Raw genomic sequence first — 20,568 nt, 5'->3', positions numbered from 1 at the left:
AGCATCATCGTTGAAAAAGTACACATTTATCCAAACACAGACGTTATCAAATGTAACATACGTACCTCACATACCTGACAAAATCGCTAGGTTTATTTTTGGAACACAGTTCTTATATTACGTGATCTAAGATTTGCCTATGGGATTTCCAATACAAAAAATAACTTGGTGACCCAGGGTTAGTGGGAGTAACGTCAGGACTTATACTCTTATTTTCCCAGGATTCTGAAGTGGCAACAGCCATCCTTCTACTGTCTACATTCACACTTGAAGCCCAATGTATACTTCGGCTCCCGATGGAGTTGTAGACCGAAAATAGCCAATCTATAACCTCACAAATGCGTCTGATGGCTTATTGTCTCCGCCAGGCTGAAGGTGTTACGTGGCCGAGACTATGTTTTGGCCCCTGTCCGTCCGTGTGTCTGTCTGTCAGTCTTTTTCAGTCAATTTTCATATTCCATCCTGATTGGCTAAGATTGTCTTCTAAAGTTTTCAGGGTTGGCCCGTTTTCAACAAAAAGCATAAAATCATGAACGCAGCGTCCGATTGACGTGAAACTTTGCACGCACATTCCCACTAAGCCAAGGAAGAACCTCCATCCCACATTTTTCAGATCTCCTCATGGTGGAGACCACTTCATGTTTTGATCTATAACTCCTGAACCGTAGCTTGTACAATCAATATATTTTCCATGGATTCCTTGGATCATGACGCAACTTATAGGCCCCGTTTGTGCGCGTCTTCTTCGGAACACAATTTTTGCTACTGCTCTTACACATTTTGTCCAAAACTCACATAAATCGGTACACATTATCTCTCGGGTCATGTGATCAAGAAGTATGAGTTAGATTTGTCAGATCCCATTCCAAGAGGCTATGACCCAAATTTTCAGGCCCTGGGTAGGCAACCCGGCCTGGCGGAGACCTGTGCTCAGAGGAGCACACTTTTCTACTAGTTCAGTAGTTCAGTAGTTCAGCCGTCGTACAACGGGCACAAATTATGCATTAGGCTCCCGCACACATAAGCCTGCCATTCACCTTTCACGTTTAACAACAAATCTGATTTTGCCCATGCATAGGCGGATGAGGCCAGTCTCTTGACTGGCGTGATTAAAAAAGAAAAACCTACGTTGTCTGGTCTTGTGGCGGGGGCGCTTTGAGGAAACGCGGGTTGTACAGGCAGAATGTAGGTGACAGGAAACCGTTTGCTTAGTTGTTGCTTTTTTCTTTCCTCTTTCCATGGTGTACTAAAGCACTTCTGTACTCTCATTGTTTGTGGCTCCACATAATAACACACACCCGGTGGTTTAAAGGTGACAGTTGATTGTGGAAAAAGGAAAGAACGCCCACTATTTCCTACTGTACCTGAAATCCGGGGTCAATGGTTCGACCAGCCTAAGATGAGCACCGTGTGGAGGGTTGTACTAGTGACTCATGGCCTCAATTTAGATTTGTTTCAGTATACATTATTTCGTCAGCAGCCTGTCTACTTTTAGTTGAATATAGTGATTTAGTAGTAAATAAAAAGGTGGGTAGCTATGACCTTGAGTCAGTGATCATTATTAGGTCAACCAATCAGTCAGTATTTCCAAAAAAGCATTCATTTGTGTATTTTCCCATTCAAACATAAAAATAAAATGTCAAAATCTATTCTATATCTAAAGGTGGGTAAACTGTGTTTGCGTGCTTACCCTCCGGTAGCCTACTGGTTGAGAATAGCTTTCAAATTGGTAAAATGATAAAGGTCAGAAAATGTGTTTTTTGCATTATCATTAACTTCACACCAGAACTAGACCAGCTGAACTGGCTTCACTTCAATTAGTCAATTTCCTCTCTCAGATTTACAAACTGTCTTTTTTAATAATAACACTGTTTCATAACTAGCTGAACCGCTGTTTATGATTGTCGTAGTGCGCGGGTGTGCGGGCGTGTGCGCCGCACATGTGTGTAGGTGGGCAAATTAGAGTCAATATCTCACTTTACGGCAGACCTGAAATGATCCGATCAATATTGAGCAGTGCATAAACATACAGTAGACCCGCCCATGGATGTTGTAGTGTTTCTGTAATGTAGCCACAGTCCCATAACACGCGGCAGAGATGAAGCACTCCTGCTACGTGTTTGGACAACTCCCCATACATCTCTTTGACATCAATTTACGCTCTCATATTGAAATTACCCCCGAAGCGTTCTCCTACCCAAACACAGAGCTTCATTGTCTGAGCTGGTATTCGCTGAATATGTGAGTTGCAGTGATTAGAATTGTGCTCTTTCTTATCTCCACTTGATTTATTGCTCTGGGACATTGTCCTTAAACCCTGGAGTTTGTTATTATGACTAAAGGCACGCGGAGGACTGAGAGCACTGCAAAACTCCAAACAGCCACTGTCATTCTGGATTACAAAGCACCGTGCATGCAACTCAGCCGTAGGCAATTAGGTCTTTACAGCTCTTTTGAGCGAGAGTTGTCCCGATATTAAAACAATAAATCCAGTTTTCTCTCACAACTCAGAGCAACACTCTGGGAGTAAATGATCCCCACTGAGGCAGAGAGTCTGCGAGTCCTTAAATACCCTTCGCTCACAAAGTCACACACACTCCACATCTGTGTTGTTCTTGCTCTGCTCTCCAGTGGACAGGCCTGGTGTGCTGGTGCTGGAGGTGCTGTCGGTTCAGGAGGAGTGTAGCATGCAGCTGGCTCAGTGTGAGCAGCAGGGCCCCCCCAGCGAGGGCCACCGCAGCCTCTCCGTCTCCATCACCAGAGCCCGGGTCCTGGTGCTGTTCAACAAAGAGACGGCAGCGCAGCTGATGCCTGCGCCCAGAGATGTAATCCACATATACCCACCATGGTGAGAATGCTTTTATTATGTATTATCACCTGTCCTTTGAATGATAATCTCTCTATAACATAAAATGCAGTAAAATACCAATTTACATCGAAACAGTGTACATACATCGACGTGCATGCAACATCTGTGATTCGAAAATTTGGAATTATAGTTCTCGATTTTCAGTATGAAGGGTTAGCATCCCTTAACAGCCCACCAGGTCGCAAAAGCAGGCAGCAAAGGGCCCCAGATGTGCAGAACAAGTCCCAAGCATGCAGGGTGGGTGGAGGAGAGAGGTGAGGCTTCTACATTGGGTGACGGTTGTGGAATGGAGAGCGAGGCGGCAGACAGTTAGCTCCAGCTGTTGGGAATTTGAGTCCAGCGTTTCTCTGGAATATCCAGGCTGGCGGAAGCGCAGGGGCCTCCTCGGCGTTCTGACGTCACTGACAGCTCCAGGGAATGCTCCGCATTCCTCTTCCTGGCAGTAGTTAGGTCATTTCCAGCAAGCCGGAGGAGAAAAAAAACACACTCAGGATTACTTTCTGGAGCATTTGGGAACAGAGCGAGGAGGAAGCCAGAGGACACGATTGAAACCACATGGTGCTGCAGAGCACCGTTGGCTTAGTGTTTTAGTAGTTCCTTTTCACTATTGTTGTTTTTTTGGTCATTCCTCTTTTATCTAAGAGGAGCATCCCCCCCTCCCGCCCCCCACAACCATGTATTCATTAGAATATATCCTCAAATCCTCTTTGTGTCTGAAATATATTGGATTATAAACAATGAAATAAAAGGAAACAAAATACATTTTGGGTCACATGACTAGCATGCTGTCCATGCTGCTACTGTATAGCTCAGGATAGGACAGAGTGGAAAAACCCGGAATTCTGCACATCGGAGTCTCTGGTAAAATTCCTCTGATCGCCTTCCTGTGTGACTCGTCATGGGCTGTCTCTCACATTAATCCCACACTGGGCGGGGAGGCTCCTCCCACCTCCCACTCCTTGTGTGAGTGGGCCAAAGCTGGAGGCGGAAATACCTGCTGGCATTATTCACTTACGGACTGTGACGCCAGCAGCTGGGCCACTCCTTAGCCCTCCTACCTGCCTTGCAATGACAGCTGCCCACTCACCTGTTCAGAATGGGGTCACACATCCTGTACGTGTGTTCTACCTGTTGTGCTTTTTACAGTACATTTGACTTCCGTCATAGTATAGCTAGTACACACTAATTGACAGCATCCGCTAAGATTCTAGTCACTGATAACTATCGGACAGTGACACATTAAATGTTTTGATTTGTTGGAAGCACTACTCAACTGATCTTATAGAGAGACTCAGTTATGATGCCAAAGTACTATAATAAAAGATTTGCAAATGAAACGTTAACATAGCTTCAATAATACAAGTGTGTATATTAGGATGTGTGCTTAGACATTTTCATTGATGAATTAATGACTATTTGCAGTACAGTAGGTGCACAAAGTAAATACAGTCTAGTGGATGTGGTTGAAGCGTCAGCTCATTATATATTATTTCATATTAGTCACTACCTCAGCAGTGACTGTTCTTCCTTGGGTCAAACAAAAACTTACAGTGCAATTAAAAGATCATGACAATCAAAAGAACTAATTAAATAACAAAAATAATCTATACATTCACACATATACCAAAGACAAAAACAACAATCTAAATGAGATGTACAGTAGATTAGATGGAATTGTTTTACTGCACTATATCAATCCTATTGGAAGCATAATAATCAGATCTGTATCCATATGCTGGGCAGAACGTTCATTTGTATAAAGCACTTTTTTCTTACCAGAATATATTATATAAGCAACAGTTGGATTTAAGTGTATTGTTTAATGACTGTGGCTCACCTACAGTAAGATAGGATACGTTATAGACAAGCAGTGACAAGTGCAGTAGTTGGAACCACAGAAACTGCACTTGGCTCTGAGTCAACCATAAGCCATCATATTATTCTCTGTGTCACACAAGGAAAGAATTTACTTAGAACTTAGGCATGTTACAAAATATGTGATTGCTATCTCTGTCTGCCTGCAAAATGCCTGTATCTTGAGGTTGAATTTTACTTGGGTGTACTTGCGTGTGATTTTCTTAAAACTGTTTAAAATATGACGTGAAGCACATTGTGATTAGGCGTTGCTGAGCATCCACAGGTGGTCTTTGATGAATTCATGTAGAAATTACATGTACATTGACAAATTATGACAAATCTATCCATTTACAGTATCTTATTTTCCCCCCAACTTATACAGTATGTGCTTCAAGGTACAAAGTAAATACACCCATGAAGGTGGAACCTTATCTTTCTAGACAGTTTTCAACTGTCTACCTGCCTCCCCAGAGATTGTAAACTGCAAACTCTTCCGTTTGCCCTGATCTATGCTTCAGTTACAATCTCAGCGGAATCACAAACTTCTGTTCAAAATGGTTGACACCTTGAAGACAGTGCCACGGTGGCTCATGGGATGCCAAATTCAGAATCAACATCTCTACACCGTTTAAATATGATTATTCCGTGAAGAGAATCCATGTGGGATGTGGAACAGCGTGTGTCATGCAACAAAGGAGCAAAGGAACTATTGCTATATTATGAATAAATAATTGTTCACCCTCTTTGTTCTCTCTGCAGGCAAAGTCTTACCATAGAGGGTGTAAACGGTTCTGTGATTCTGAACACACACTTCAGCCAGAAAGTCTACTCTGATTCCAAACTGGCCAACATGTCCATCCCCAGAGTCTTTCTCCCAGTAGTGAAGTGCAGACCATACTCTCTAACCAAAGCATTTGGACTGCTGCAGGTGTTCAATGCTACAGAGGAGGAGCCCTCTGTTAGGCAGGTGGGTCTGTTTCTGTGTCTTAAGAATTGATCATCATGGAGATGTTTTACTGCACTACTCGGGGTGGGGTGCAACAGTTAATCAAACTAATCGATTTGAAAAGATAATCGATTAATGTATTAAAATAATTGATTAACTCATTGAGTGCCATTGACGTGTTTCACATGTTTTACCGCAATGGCGCAACGTGCCAAAAGATTTGATGAAAAGGCAGTATCTCGGCTCCTGAGCACTTTTTTTTTACTATGCATTTTTCAATGTTATTATGTTATTTTCAAAAGGCAGACAATTAATGTCAACAAGGTCCAATGACCTCGTTGACATTTGTGAAACCACACAGTGGTTAAAACGTATAAGAAAATTGAAAAATTGCTGGTACAGTTCGCAATTTTTTTTTAAAATTTCATTCAGTTAATAATCAATCTCTGTTTTGGGCATGTCATTATCGATGAAAAGTTTCAGAACTTTTCAAAAAAGGCAAAAAATAGTTAAAATAACTCCTTTTCCACAAGCTTCACACAGACCACATTCTCTGCACACGACAGGGCCCAAAATGATTGCAGGACTGAAAATATGACGCATGTGCATGAAATGTATGTAATACTATGTCACTTATACCAACGTTAATACATGTCATTGTCTCTTCATAGCTTCTCTGACATATAGTATTTTGTACATAAACATAGACCAGGGTTTTTTAGGGCATTGCAGGGGAGGTGCGGACGCTGAGACATTAGTTGAAAGGGACACCCAGTCGGTGAACTGAAAGAAAGAAAGAAAAAAGATAAATACTAGCTATGAGACATTTCCAAGGTTTGGTATTATCCAATCTGGGGAGGGGGACCCATTTGGTAAAGAAAAAGGCATTGAACGATCTGTCTTGAGAGATTAGGCATTATCTGTAACAATGTGGCCAAATCCAGCATCCAAACAAAGAACACTTCTTTAAGTTCATTTCCGCTGCATGCTCTCTCGCTCATTCATCTGTAACATTCGTGTGTAAACTTAAACTGTGTCAAGTGGCACAACTTGTTGCAGCGTAGCAATCTTTTACTGGAATTAAGTGACTTAAATGTACTGTATGTACGAGGAAGAGCTCTTGGAGGTGACATCTCACTCTCTATCTTTCTCTCTCTCTCTCGCTAATTGGATGGGGCTGATAGGCCTTTCAAGCATCTGTCTGAAGGGAGGCCCACTTTGAAAACCCCTGACGTAGACCATTTCCCTGTTAACCACTTTAACTCTTTTTTTAGGCTGATTCTAAAAACGCCTGCTAAATCCTAACAAATCTGAACAAAATAGAATAAATAAATTAGTCGATATAGAAACCAAACCACAAAGATTACACAGAGATGTTCCCGGCTTGAAAGGTATAGCAACGTATAGGTGTAAGAGGTCTAAATGGGTTAACATGTGGTCAAGAAAAGCAAATCTAAATAACAAAAACGTGAACAAATAGCCAACATAGATCTGCATAGTATCATCTAGTATCTAATAATATCTATCAAAAAAGGTGACAAGAAGGGATACATGGAGAGAGGGGTGGTAGAGAGTGAGGTAGAGTCTGAAGAGGTGAGTTTTCAGGCTGGCAGAAAATGGGGAGTGTGACTGAAGTTCTGCAAGGTGGAGTTTATTCCATACATTGGGATCCAGGAGGGCAAAAACGTACAAAGTGTGCGGATCTCGTTCTAGTTAAACTGTATTTCATTATCATTTCGGACTTTGTTTCCTCCAGGTTGCAGCCACCCATGCTACTAACCGCTGTTCTGGGGTTCCTAAGGGCACAAGGAAGTTCAGCGACTCCTTGCTGGAAGCCATTGAGGGACTGGGCCAGGCTGGCTCTGTTGGGCAGGATGTGGAGGTGGTAGTCCAGAGGGTTTACTCCGTCCCGGTGGCAGAGCGCTCTGTTGGCTTAATACTTAAGTCCAAAGTCCCTGGCGAGTGTTCCTCAGCCCTCCCTCCCCAGAAAGGCAAAACCAGGTACCTACCCTGGTTGATATTTTACTTTTTCCTGAAGTCCATTGAGGTCTTTGGTCAGTCATTGCATGTCAAAGACATTTGGAAGAAATGAATCACTAAGTGTCTGTTATATATGCCTGTGTACCACATTGTAAATGTCTCTTTCTTTACAAACTGCATGCTGGTTTCTTTGGTCACACAGGGTTTGCATGCCTCTCCTTGGTGGCACAGCGTATTCTCCAGTAGTATGGCTATTGTTCCCTAAGCGGCAGGCCCCACAAAGTGCTCACTCTGTCTCCAGCCATATGGCATTGCTTGACAAAGGACACAAACATTGCTAATTGAATCCAGCCCCACTGTGAGTGATCCAGTCCAATTCTCTGGAAAGACAGCATGATGTTTTCTGAAACTCCTGCACCAGCAGGTCGGAGCTGAATGCGTGCCCATTCATAGTCCTTCGGGTGGCACAGAGATGCAGCAGCCCCTCACCATTTATGCTTCCAAGCAAAAAGCTAAACTGTATATTTAGGGAGGGTGTCTTATCATTACTTGAAAAACCAACACAAACATCACACACCTAGTTGTGTGAGGTGCAGACACTAGGACATCACAGATTATACAATTTAGAGGGATGGTTGCACACTCAGATTACATGCAGTTTAATTAAACCAACATTTCCACATTAAAGCTGGCTTTTATCATCGCTTTTGGCATAACAATTCACATACGGCTTAAGTTGTGTTGAATCAGCTGGTCTCAATCAGCTCTGAATTAGCCCATATCCTATCATTACCAAAATGTTTGACTGTGTGGAGTTCCATAGACGTTGTTTTTGATGTGCTTATCTGATCAGAGGGTGGAGCCTTGATCTTGTGTTAGTAAGAAGGTTCTTGAAACGAAAAGCACTGGCTTTACAAATACAAGTATCACTTTGCTAAAACTCAAGTAGTCAGTTGCTTAGAAATGCCTTAATATTCAATAGTCACCCCATCATCAAAAAACTCAACAGTAATTGAAAGTTCTCTCATTCCCACGAAAGATTTGCTGCGGAGGTACCAGCAACAGTGCAATTACTTATAGGTTTGCTTGATGAGTCTCCTTGTGGTTAATGAATCAATGAAATCCATATGTGAGCTCGAGCCAACAAGCGACCTTTAGCTGTTCACCCCTCCAGGCATGTTGTTTTTGTCCTGTGCTGAGTAATAAAAAAGAGAGAGGTGGTGGATTTGTTCAAGGAGTGGGGGATAGGAGAGGCCGGGGTGATGGTAGCACGTGGTGGTCAGTTTTGAAGGAGGAAGCAAGCCAGTCAGCTGACAAAAGGGTCGGACTAATTTATGCTTTTGGAAATTAGCTTTGTGATTAGAAATCAGTCCTTTTCTGTGAGCGACACTGTTGCGCGTCAAAGCATAAATTAAGCTTAAACTGATTCAAGAGACTTAATTTGACTTTACTGACTGTCTGTCGGTGGTAATCTGATGCTTGCTCCTGCCATGCTGTCTCCTGCCGCCAGTAAACAAACGCCATGTCCTCCTTCCCTTCCCTCCCTCTCTCCACTCCCACTCAGCCAGATCCAGCAGGCTCGGAGGGGGGGGGGGGGTGGAGGAAGGGTAGAGGTTAGAAGGTGACCATGAGCACTCAACAAAGTTCAGAGCGGATGTACTGTATGTGGATGAGCTCGCCTCCCTCTAGTGACTGCAGTTTTTTAATATACCGTATATATAAATTATTATATACCATATATAATAATTGTGTATTTATTAATAATAATGTAATAAATACATAGTATTAATGTATTATTATGAATGTTGTATTATTATTATTATTTAATTTATTACTAGACCTAGAGCGGTGTCCTTACACCACTGGCCTACTCGGGACCACGCAAGTCTGGAACGCATGCCCTACCGCGTTATGCATTACCCGTCGTACCTGTTGTCAGAGTACCATCATTAGTACTAATGACCAGTATTAATGACATTAAATATTTCAATCCATGGGTTATTTGTAGCAGGAGTTCTAATGTTCACGGTGCCATTTATATTGGTGGTGCGGCACAAATGTTACACAAAGCTCAGCCAATCCGTGAACCCTATGGGTCTGGTTGGCCAAGCAAACGGGGAAGCCGGGGCCTACAGTCCCACACAGACACAGAGATTCGGTGCGTCCTCCACAGACTGACAGCCACAGATTGACTTTCATGTTTTTTGGGGTTCTCGACAAACCGTTGGTTCGAACGAATTCCCGCTCGCCACTGCACACCCCCTGGTCATAGCCAGCACACAAACCAAGTTTGAGGTCAAGACGGTCGGACAATGCCCAAGTTATGCCCGGGAAAGTCATACACACACACACACGCGCGCGCTCGCGCACACACACACACACACAGGTTTTGTGAATTTATAGATAGATCTATGTATGTATAGATTATTGTCCAGAATTGTTTTCATGGGTGGAAATATTAACCTTTACTTTTATATTACATTAGTCAGCTTTGAAGGTGTTTTGTTTCCATTACAAATATCTTTTGTACATTTTTCAACATTCATTATCAAATTGTCCTGATTAAAATAATGTTGGACACTATATTTATGGCATGGCTCCTCAGAGGCAAGCCGTGTGTCTGTCTGACAGAAGTGTGTCAGTGTGTCTGGAGCTAATCTTGAAACCACTAGACCAATCAGTGCCATATTTATTGTAAGCCACAGAAGTACCTCCATAAACATATATTTATATGTTGCTGAAACCATCCAAAGATCCCTTGGAGTCATACGTTATAGATGCATAATGTCATAGACGAAGATCCACGTCGAAGCCACGCTGTTTCCATGTGGATCCCAACATGCACATGATCTGATTTATTGAAACCATCACAACCATCTAGTTCTGTAACATTGAGTGTTAAAAATTGCTCAGTAGGCACATTAAGCACTGAAATAATTGTCCTCCATCCAGGTGAAAATGCCCAAGGATATACGCGAATACATGTGCGTGTGCATTGAACAGGCATTACAAGGGCCCAAGTTTAGGAGTTTGACAATATGGTCACCCTAACATCATTATCATTATTATTGAGGCCTTCTTGGTGCCATGCATATCGAGAACGATGCAAGTCGTTCCATTTATATTTTGCTATGCAGCACAAACATTGCGCTACGCTCAGCCAATCAGCTAAGCCGACCGTTCAGGTTAGCCAATCAGGGACTTGTATTGGCTTAGCGGCACAAGCGTAACGGAGACTATGCCAATCCGCGAAGCCGGCGGTCTGGGTTGGCCAATCAGGGAAGCTGATGCTTGCCATTCGGCACCGCATACCTCGGGGTCATATGAGACGACACACAATTATAGTATAAATTGTTATATACACATACAGTATATCTATATTTTTTGTTTTTTTGCTGGTATACTTGTTTTGCACAATAGCCCAGTATAGTGGATATTTATGTATATTTCTATACATTATACAAATAATGACTCCTATTTTCCTAGTACCTAAACAGTGCTTTCCACGCCTGCTCTTTGGCAGTTGTAAGTAGTTTACGTCTCAGCCCACTGGCCTCTTGCAGCGTAAAGAAAAGGACAGTTTGTTTCTGAGGATCTCATGTCCTCTCTCCTACAGTATGACTCACACCCATGGTCCGCATGGTGGATGTGTTCCTTTTGTTGTGTTGCCTCTCTGTTAACATACACAGAGGAGAGAGGGAGAGAGGGAGAGTCCAGTATGATATTTATGTTTGAAGAAGATGTTTAGTTCCCGTAAATTCAGAATAGAATAAACAAGAAGATTAACTGTTTGTTGGGAGGAAGGAGGAGTTGGCTTATTTTTTTCACTGGTGTACTAGGAACACAATGTGCTTCAGGGGTCCTGTTACAACCGTGTTTATCAGTTTCTCTACACTGATTGGTGGATAGCACAGAGGAAAGAATCCCGCCTGCACGCCCCCTGCCAATGGGGCCTCACTGCTGTGTTCTTAATGTGTGGCTCACTTACTTGCGTACTGCGGTGCCAAGTAAATGTGTGCGCGCATGTGCTTGCATGCGCACTCCTGTGTCTATGTGTGAAAGGGGTATGTGTGTGTTTGGACAGGCTCAATGGATCGCAATTCCTGGAACAACCCCCGAGTTGCTGAGAATTCCTGTGATTGCTCACAATAACAAATTCCTGAAATCAGCCTGTGACTGAAACTGGCCAATGGCGAGAGGGTATTTGGGAGCGAGGGTGCTGTTTGAGGAAGTGGGGCTGTGGAAGGCTGAAAAAAGAGCAACTGAACTGGGAGGCAGTTTGAGGGGTGGTTGTTTATGTCAGGCTGGTCTCACCACGAGACTTGTCACCCTTTTTCTTTTGAATCTTATCTATCATCACCTCTCTCAGATTTCATTTCTAGGCTTTCAAGTTCAGACAAGCTCTGCTATCTCAAGTTAAAATGTGAAAGTTGTACTTCTATGCAGACTTGATTTGAGTCTTGCAGTGGCTGATGTGCAGGAACAACATGGATCCTATATTTCAGGCTATACAAAGTTACAAACTGTTGAGTCAGTCCAATATTGCTTTGTCATATCATGATATGAAGCCCGAATTATGCTTCATCGTACAATGATCGTTTCTCGTGGCAAAAATCTGCCACATCTGCAACGTGTTGTGAGCTTATAGATCAGCTATTGTCAGTGTACGACACCGTCGTATGACGGAGCATAAATTAGGCATTACGTGAGCCTTTACTTTTGTACTTATTCAGTGTTTTGTGTAAAATATATACTGTAACATTTGATTGTGTTCTCTCTATCCATACTTGTACACATGCCAGTCTAGCCAGGTGGAGTCTGTTTTCTTTGCCTCTCTGCAACATGGACTTATTCCAAGTACATAGACAGAACCGCCACAAGTGTGAACCAGTTTTAAAAGAAGAGAAATACTTACTTTAGGGTGTTGATAAATGAAAGAAAGTGCTACAATACATAAGTGTATTGATTTTTAGGACTTTGCTTCTGGTATTCTAACGTTGGTAACATTTATTAAAGCTGATAGAAAAGGCTTTGCGCTTACTGATTCAGTGCTTAGCTTAGTCAGTAAAGAATTTCATATTATCTCCCAAAATATAGCTATGCTGCCCTGATTAAAAAATGGGAATTAAACAAACAACTGGGAATAACGCAGGCATGCACTTGGATATATATATATATATATATATATATATATATATATATATATATATATATATATATATATATAATAAAATAAATGTTGGTTAGGCATCTATTTCCATGCCTCTCAAAGTAAACACAGTTTGTGTTTACCAACACAAGCTGTTTATAGGCCCAATCAGGTGGCTGGAAATGTGCCCAAAATGTTCTTAGTGACCTCGGTGGGCACATGTATGGATGGCATTGAACTTGTGTCTATTACTAGCCTCTCAACAGTCCTCCCCCTCTTCTCTGTATTTTCTCCCCCTCCACTCTCCCCTCACCTCCCTGCCCTGGCCGAGGTCCATGGATCCTTCCCTCCCCTCGCTGCTCTAACCAGGGGATATGAACTCCACTGTTTACTCTCAGGGCTGGTACTTGGGCTGTGTCTGGGCTTGAAGGACTGAGGTGCTGTAGCCTTTAGCGGTTTCAGCTTCCTGCTCATAGGGAGCAGTGGAGTGCAGGCAGCAGCCTCATAACTCTGTAGGCCAAAGGTCTCCACTGTCAATGCTACAGCAGCCTGTCATACCACCCAGCCAAACAATACTACCCAATGTCAGAGCCTGTTATGTTTGTTTGTGTCATGTTGCCTACTTTTGTGTTCCCAGTCAAAAATGACCTGTCTTATTTTAACTGTTTATACATCTATCATATACATATTATTATTATTATTATTATCTTATTTACAATTCAATTCAAATGAGCTTTATTGGCATGAGAAAACATACGTTTACATTGCCAAAGCAAGTGTCAAAATATAATAGGAACAGTTGAAAATGGGGAAAGTATACAGTTGGAGGGGGTACAGCATTGTTTACACTGTAAACAGAGCTATGTCACATTGCGTTGTTATATACATGTTATATGTATAAAGCTTTTTAAGACAAATAGCAGCAATCTTTTGCATTCACTTTAGGACAAATGGCAGCATTTATTCTCAAAACTATTTAAATAGTATATCAAAAAAGCCTCAGATTTAAAATGCGTTTAAAAGCAGCAGCTCCGTTTATAGGTGCAGTAGCTCTAGAGGTCTACTCGGGACACTCAATGGTTTGTTGTCCTTAGGGTGGTTGTATTCCATTGGCTACCCTGCTGTGTTCGCACATTGTTGTATTTCTCCTTATTTACAATACAACAAATGTTTGCCATGTTGCAGAACATATTAAAGAACAACAATAACAGCTCTATTCAAATGATTCAATCAATGAACCATTAGATGGTGGTTTTGTTCTGTAACCTGCACATGATTGACAACAGGTGATGTTTTTTTGCATTGCACTTAATGCACTGCATATTAGAAACACAGTGCTTATTTGACATCTCTTGGTGCACACAGTGTGCTTCTGTTACTTCTGTCTCTTCCAGTTGTGCGAAGTAATTAAGTACATTTACTCAAGTACTTTTCAATACTTTATACTTCTATTTTATACTTTAGTTACTTTGCAGGTTTAGATTAATTAATGCAAAACACACATTAACCACCAAGGCTTCCTCTAGCTCTTCCACCCCGGTCAGAGTCAACAGGCACATGTATGCTTGGATGTAATCTCCTTCCAGTTGTCTTTATGGGTGTGTTGGTCATGTTGGGATTGGCTCTGTCAGCAGCAGTTTGAAGCAGAATTTTAAGCCATCAATCCAGGACATGGCCCTGGGGTCATACCGCTGCCATTTTCAGCAGACCGTCTGCCTTTCCTCTCAGGTGGGGAAGAAGACTAGCACAAATTCCAATTCTTTGACCAGAATGTAATGGCAACCTCAACAGGACCCTCCTCCTCCTCATCAGTTGTCTCATGGTCTGGATCATGTTGTCTTCCTCTCCTAATGCAGTGGTTCTCAACCTTTTCAGGCTGTGACCCACCAAAATGGATATATTCATATTTGAACTGGGGACCCCCCACCCCACCCTGATAAGCACTTGGAATTGTAGGAGTTGAGGCATTCAATTTAGTTTGACTTGGTTGGTTCCACAGATAAATATAGTGAAAATAGCAGATCTACAAGCTCACAACGCCTCGCAACCCACAGGTTAAGAACCACTGTTCTAATGCAGCTTCCGTGTCAGTTTCTTCATGGACCCTCCTCCTATGTGATCTAAGTAGTATGTGATCAATTGCTGGTCATTTCTGACCACAGATGTACAAACATTAACTAAAACACCCCAAATCTTTTGCAAATTATCTCCATTGATTTTGTGCGTTTAAATGCTGTCTGGACAAAGTCGTGGAGTTTCATTCCAATCAGATGAAATTGATTACAATTGTCAGACATGAAACTTGTAAACTGGTCGAATTTGGCTGGAACACAACACAAGGGTTAGTTACACATATGTCAGTGTGCAACTTCGTAATAAGGGATTGTTGAACATTGTGTAATTTTCCCACACTATGTATCACCCCCATAAATGTGCTGTGTAATTTAATGGCATGTGATCGTGAATTCAATCACGGTTGTTTTCTTCCTGTAAATTTCAGTCTGTGCATGTGTTCTTCCCTAGGTTGTGTGCTCTAGTCCAGGACAGCTACGGCATGTTCAGTGTGATCCAGCTCCACCTCCTGCCCTGCGATGACCACCTTCACCAGTACAGCCACAAGTGGCAGGGCAAATCCTGCGTGTTGAGGGCCTTCAAAGTGGTACAGAGGGTCACTCGAGAAAGGTGAGACTCAACCATCCACGCATCCGATCAACAATTCGGAGATCGCCGCCTACCAATACGTCTAGTGACATCTGAATTCACTGTTGGAAACTGGGTGGAAACGATTCAGAAATTTTAAGAACAACTACATTGTAGAACAGGACTTCAGAGCGGTTCTTCATATTGGGACGGTGATATGATTTGTTTTCAAAGCTTTAGGTGTATGTATGGCCGTTTCTTCCACTGTTCGAGCCACTACATCAAATTTAGATGCATCGGTAGGCGCAGATCTCTGATCGCCTGGCTTTGCGAGAGTTCCCATTAACCTCATTAAATCTAGTCTCGCATAACCATATGATCAAAGATCTTTGCCTACTGATATGTCTGGTAAATTCAGTGAATGGGCTAAAACAATTCGAAAATGCTTCACAGAACCAATGTAAAGACATTAGGGCGTTCCTTCATACGTATGGGTATCGGGATTGGTTTTCAAAGCAGTGGGCATAGGTTTGTTACCGCAGTCCAAGCCCATTCATTGAATTAAAATGTCCCCAGAAGTATCAGTAGGTGGCTGGCTACGCAACACTACTTTTTGGTATCCCTGTTTTTGGGCTAATTGGTCATTATCGGCAAACATTTTCAATTCTTGCAAAACATTAATCTACAACTATCTCAACACCTTGTGAGCTTGTAGATAATCTATTTTCGCAATACATTAAAGTATAAAACAAGGCTTCAGTGGTTAATTAGCACCCATACTGTAGATCCCTCCCTGATTGGCTTTTCACCAAAATGTCAACCTGTTGCTTTGCTCTGTGTACGGAGCAGGTGATACAGCTTTATGTGATATGAGATTATCTCCCCAGTCATTTGCCAGACAACGGCTCTGTGCAAGTGGCTGTGATACCAAACATCTGTCATTAGATGCTGGTGAAAACAGCCTTAGGATAAATCATGTAGATAATTAGCTCAAGTGTCACATTCGTGGGCCCACAAATCTACCTTGAAATTCCACTGTCTTTATAATATAATTCAGATTCTGTGGTGAATGCACTGTCGTATTATGACAATGCATTCACCACAGAATCTGAATGGAAACCAAAATGCCTGATCATGCTGCCTTGTCACCAGTGCCACAGTGTTTACATGTAACATGACTCTGAGGTGCGCACCGTGAGTCCCTTGTGAGTTTCCATAGTCGGGAGCCCAGTTTAGCTACAGTTAGAGGAACTGGTGTGAAGACATTTAGAGAGAACGTCCCTGGTGTTCTCCATACCAGACAGCCAATAACATTTCTGGAGGTTGTCTGCGGTCGTCAGATTATGACTGATGGGCCATGTGCAGGGCGGACACATGGGCCATCATCTCGCTTGAATTGGACTCATGAGTTTGATGTACTTTTTTTGCAGGCTTTTCAAGGAAACATAAGCATATACCACATATTACCTCTCAAATTTCAGGTCAAGGAGGACAAAATATTATTTTGAGTACTTCGTCCTCCTTGACCTGAAATTTGAGTTGCGCTACCCTTTTGATATTTTTTGGAATATGCTCACTGGATTTTGGTTTTAGCACTCCACTGAGAATCCCGTTGATGGAGTGCAAGCAACCTCACCATCTTATCACTCCTGGTCTGTGGGAAATGATTTTGTGAAGTAATTACCAAAGAAGTGATCACTGTCTATCCTGACATCTATGGTTGCACTCTGTGTGCTGCCTATAGTATGTGCGAGCTATTTTCAAGATGGCATATTGTTGCCTTTGTAGAAAACCACACAGTATCAGTGAGGAATTGACCCATGCCTTATAGATTATTATTATATCATAGTTAATTATAACCTAGCCAGCCAGCTGCTGTTAGTAATAGCCGCTTTATCATAATGGAATGATCTGCGGCTGATCTACGACACTCATCCTTAGACCTCCTGCCAACGGCTGCAGTTCCAATATGTCGTAGTGTACCACTAACTGACGTATTACTGCTTAAATAATGATCAAACACTAATAAACATTTAATAGTCTATCTGAAATTCCAAGGTACTGGACTAGCTGTTATAATTGCCATTTAATTGCCATTTACTGAGGCTGTCATCATCATTAAATGTGCATTCAAGTATCTTTAGAAAATCTGTTTTAATTGTTTTAAGTGTTGTCTGTTTTAATTGTAGACCTCCAAACAACAACTATTTTAATCTGACTCTTTGTCAGGTTAAACTGAAAAACAAACATGCACTTTTCATTGAGACTTTCTTTTTAAAGAAAGCAATAAATAAGATGTATTTATTTGTATATTTGTTTGTTTGTTTGTTTCACCTCCAGCGAATCAGCGACTGTCAACGACAACTTACGTATAAATCTTGTTATAGGCAATATCGGCCTTATTTGACTTTTGTGACGACAATTAAATAGTCGATATGTCCTGATTTTTAACTCCTTTCAACCTGGGGTCCTTATTTTGGGCATGTAGGTGAAAAGTTTCAAAAGTTTCAAAACGATTAAAAAAAATAGTAGATCTACAAGCTCTCGTGTTATCTTGCGTTGTAAGCTTGTAGATCGGCTATTTTTGAAAATATTGAAATAGGGCTTAAGTTGTTTAACAAAATTTCCCCCAAAAAAGTTCAGTTTGGGTTTATTTTTTATCTATGAAAAAGCTGTTTATTATGATGTATTTATTTGCTTATAAGTTTAATGTTCTCAAATAGAAACTTCAAAGTCAAACTATCAAATTGATTATGACAAAATATCTGTTAAAACATTGGCAATTGGCAGTCTAGGACTCTCCAAAACCGGGCATCGGACCCAGACAACTGGCATCGGCCGGGCTTTACTATTATCTTTTCACCTGAGGAGCTCGGGTGCATGAACATCACATTGAGTTCAGTGAGTCCTGTTAAGTCTGTTGTTTTGTGAGCTCATCCTGAGCAGGGCCTCGCCAGACCTGAATGGGCTGCAGAGCCAGTTCCCTACAAAAGGAAGCCTGTGATTAGAGGCTGACTAACAGGTTATTAACAACCCAGAGACTGACAGCCGCCCCGACGCGGGCCGCGCTAACCTGCACAACATGCACTCAATTTGTTTCTTTAGAAAAGTGACACAGTCTGAGGAAGTTTGTGTGTCACTAGAGTGTCTCACTGAAGGTGGTGGTTCAGAGTGGTCTTGTGGCTTTTTTACACTTACTGCCACGTCTACGTAAAGTATCTGATGGCCTTGCGGTTTTATATTGCACATCCCCTGTAATCTAACGCAATCTCTGTCAATCTCAATCCATCATTCATTGAGATTACGGGTGAGGTGGGAAAGGGCAAATGTCATGGTGTAGCATGGGGCACTTCTGTTAAAATGCCTTTGACTTTTGTTTTCTCAAGCCTGGATATTTCTGCACGTCAAATTCAACAAAAATGTCTTACTTTAATTTTGTAATTAAAATGTAATTTACAGTGGTGTCTGAGCTTTGTTCCCTGCGTGTTTTAAAAGAAAGAAAGAAATAATTGCCCCCCCCTACCAGTCAGTGCCTGCTCTCTGTTGAGCCTGTGAATTGTAAAACGAGCTCTGTCTAAACACATTTGCGTTTTCAATGGAAGTGAAACTGCATGTGATAACACCTGTCTGTTATTCCCGATTCTCTCTTCTTTAATCCCTGTTCAACACCCTCCCACCTGTGACCTGACTCACTCTCTCTCTCTTTCTCTCTCTCTCTCTCTCTCTCTCTCTATCTCAGGTGCACCAGGCTTTTCAACTTAATTGACAGTCTCTGGCCCCCAGCGATGCCCCTGAAAGTGCACGGGGACACATCAAACTCACCTAGTGTAGGTTTTCTCTGAAGGAAACGTTTTTTTGCGCAGAAACGCATTCGTACAATATGTATGAAAATGATTGAAAATCTAATAATCAATCACCACAATAATTACCATGTTCAGGATTATAAAAATGTTTTACCCATTAAGACCTGGGACGCATCTGTGTCATTTTTAGATTTGAGCTAAAAAGCATTATTTTACACTTTGGCTATTCAAAAATAGCAGATATACAAGCTCATTTTGTAGAATCGGAACCTCAGGCCTTAATGGGTTAAGTACCAAGTCTGGAGAAATGTGTCTAGCTTGCAGATCATTTGATAACTATTCAGTGACATATACCTCAACAACAACAACTATTGAGAAAACCAACCTATACTGTCTACTTTCACAGAAGAGTCCCCAGTGTTAATTTATCCATTTGTAACTCCCAAGAGTGTACAAATGGAGCCAAATGGCCCCTTAAGGGCCATTTGATTCCATTTCCAGTTCCTTAAGTATACACAGTAAATTCCTCAGTGTTAATTAGTGGGCTCACTGGTCAGCGAGCACACTCATGTTCTCCTCGCTTTATATTTATTTATCCATTTGCAACTCCAGGCGTGTACAAATGGAGCCAAAATGTGTTAAATTTGTACTCTCTGAGTTAAATTGAAGGTCTTTACATACGTTTATGGTGTGGCTCTGTATGAAGCTAGCTGTCTAAAGGTGGGCAGTCTGTGAGATTATTTCAGGACAAACACACAGAAGACACACAAACAGCTGGACCAATAAGAGGCAAATCTCTTGTGTACTCTCTTGTTACATACTACATTTGCAAGTATTTAACTGTGTTAAGGACCTTAACACTCCGAATTTTACAATGTAAATTGATGCTGTCTATTGTACTGTGTGTTTTAATAGGCAAGCAGGCCTCCAGGATCAGCTCCTAGCTTCTGTTACCTACTGTCTGGTCAGGAAGGCTCTGTGGAACTTATTGAGGGACAGAATGCATCTCCGCTCTACCTTCCCCCAATGCAAAGAACCCTACGAGATGTACTGCAGGTGACTGGACTACACACACACACACACACACACACACACACACACACACACACACACACACACACACACACACACACACACACACACACACACACACACAGTGGTGTGTTTTACCAGCAGTATACGCTATATACACAGTGTACTCAAACCGAAAGTTTGAGAAGAAAAAAAATGTAACCACAATAATTGATTCTGTGACCGCACGCGTATATGTACGTATGCACGTGCCGTGCGCGAGGGAATAATTATGATATACCGTTTGAAAAAA

General features: G+C 41.9%; 1 protein-coding gene across 2 annotated transcripts in view; it reads left to right on the top strand.

Moving 5' to 3' along the window:
- Positions 1 to 20,568, top strand: part of spidr (scaffold protein involved in DNA repair) — a 35,801-nt gene that overhangs the window by 9,678 nt on the left and 5,555 nt on the right. For both annotated transcript variants that reach the window (XR_013933945.1, XM_080441025.1), the window contains exons 8-13: positions 2,632 to 2,848; positions 5,486 to 5,693; positions 7,429 to 7,673; positions 15,325 to 15,483; positions 19,181 to 19,268; positions 20,160 to 20,300. Coding sequence is in view for 1 of the 2 variants with exons in the window: in XM_080441025.1 (XP_080297151.1) it covers positions 2,632 to 2,848; positions 5,486 to 5,693; positions 7,429 to 7,673; positions 15,325 to 15,483; positions 19,181 to 19,268; positions 20,160 to 20,300 (1,058 nt within the window). In the remaining variant the exon portion in view is untranslated. The remainder of the gene's footprint in view (positions 1 to 2,631; positions 2,849 to 5,485; positions 5,694 to 7,428; positions 7,674 to 15,324; positions 15,484 to 19,180; positions 19,269 to 20,159; positions 20,301 to 20,568) is intronic.

The sequence above is a fragment of the Gymnoscopelus braueri genome (assembly GCF_963280865.1).
Source record: "Gymnoscopelus braueri genome assembly, chromosome: 10".
In the NCBI taxonomy this organism is placed as follows: Eukaryota; Metazoa; Chordata; class Actinopteri; order Myctophiformes; family Myctophidae; genus Gymnoscopelus; species Gymnoscopelus braueri.
This window is presented reverse-complemented; position numbering and strand designations above follow the sequence as displayed.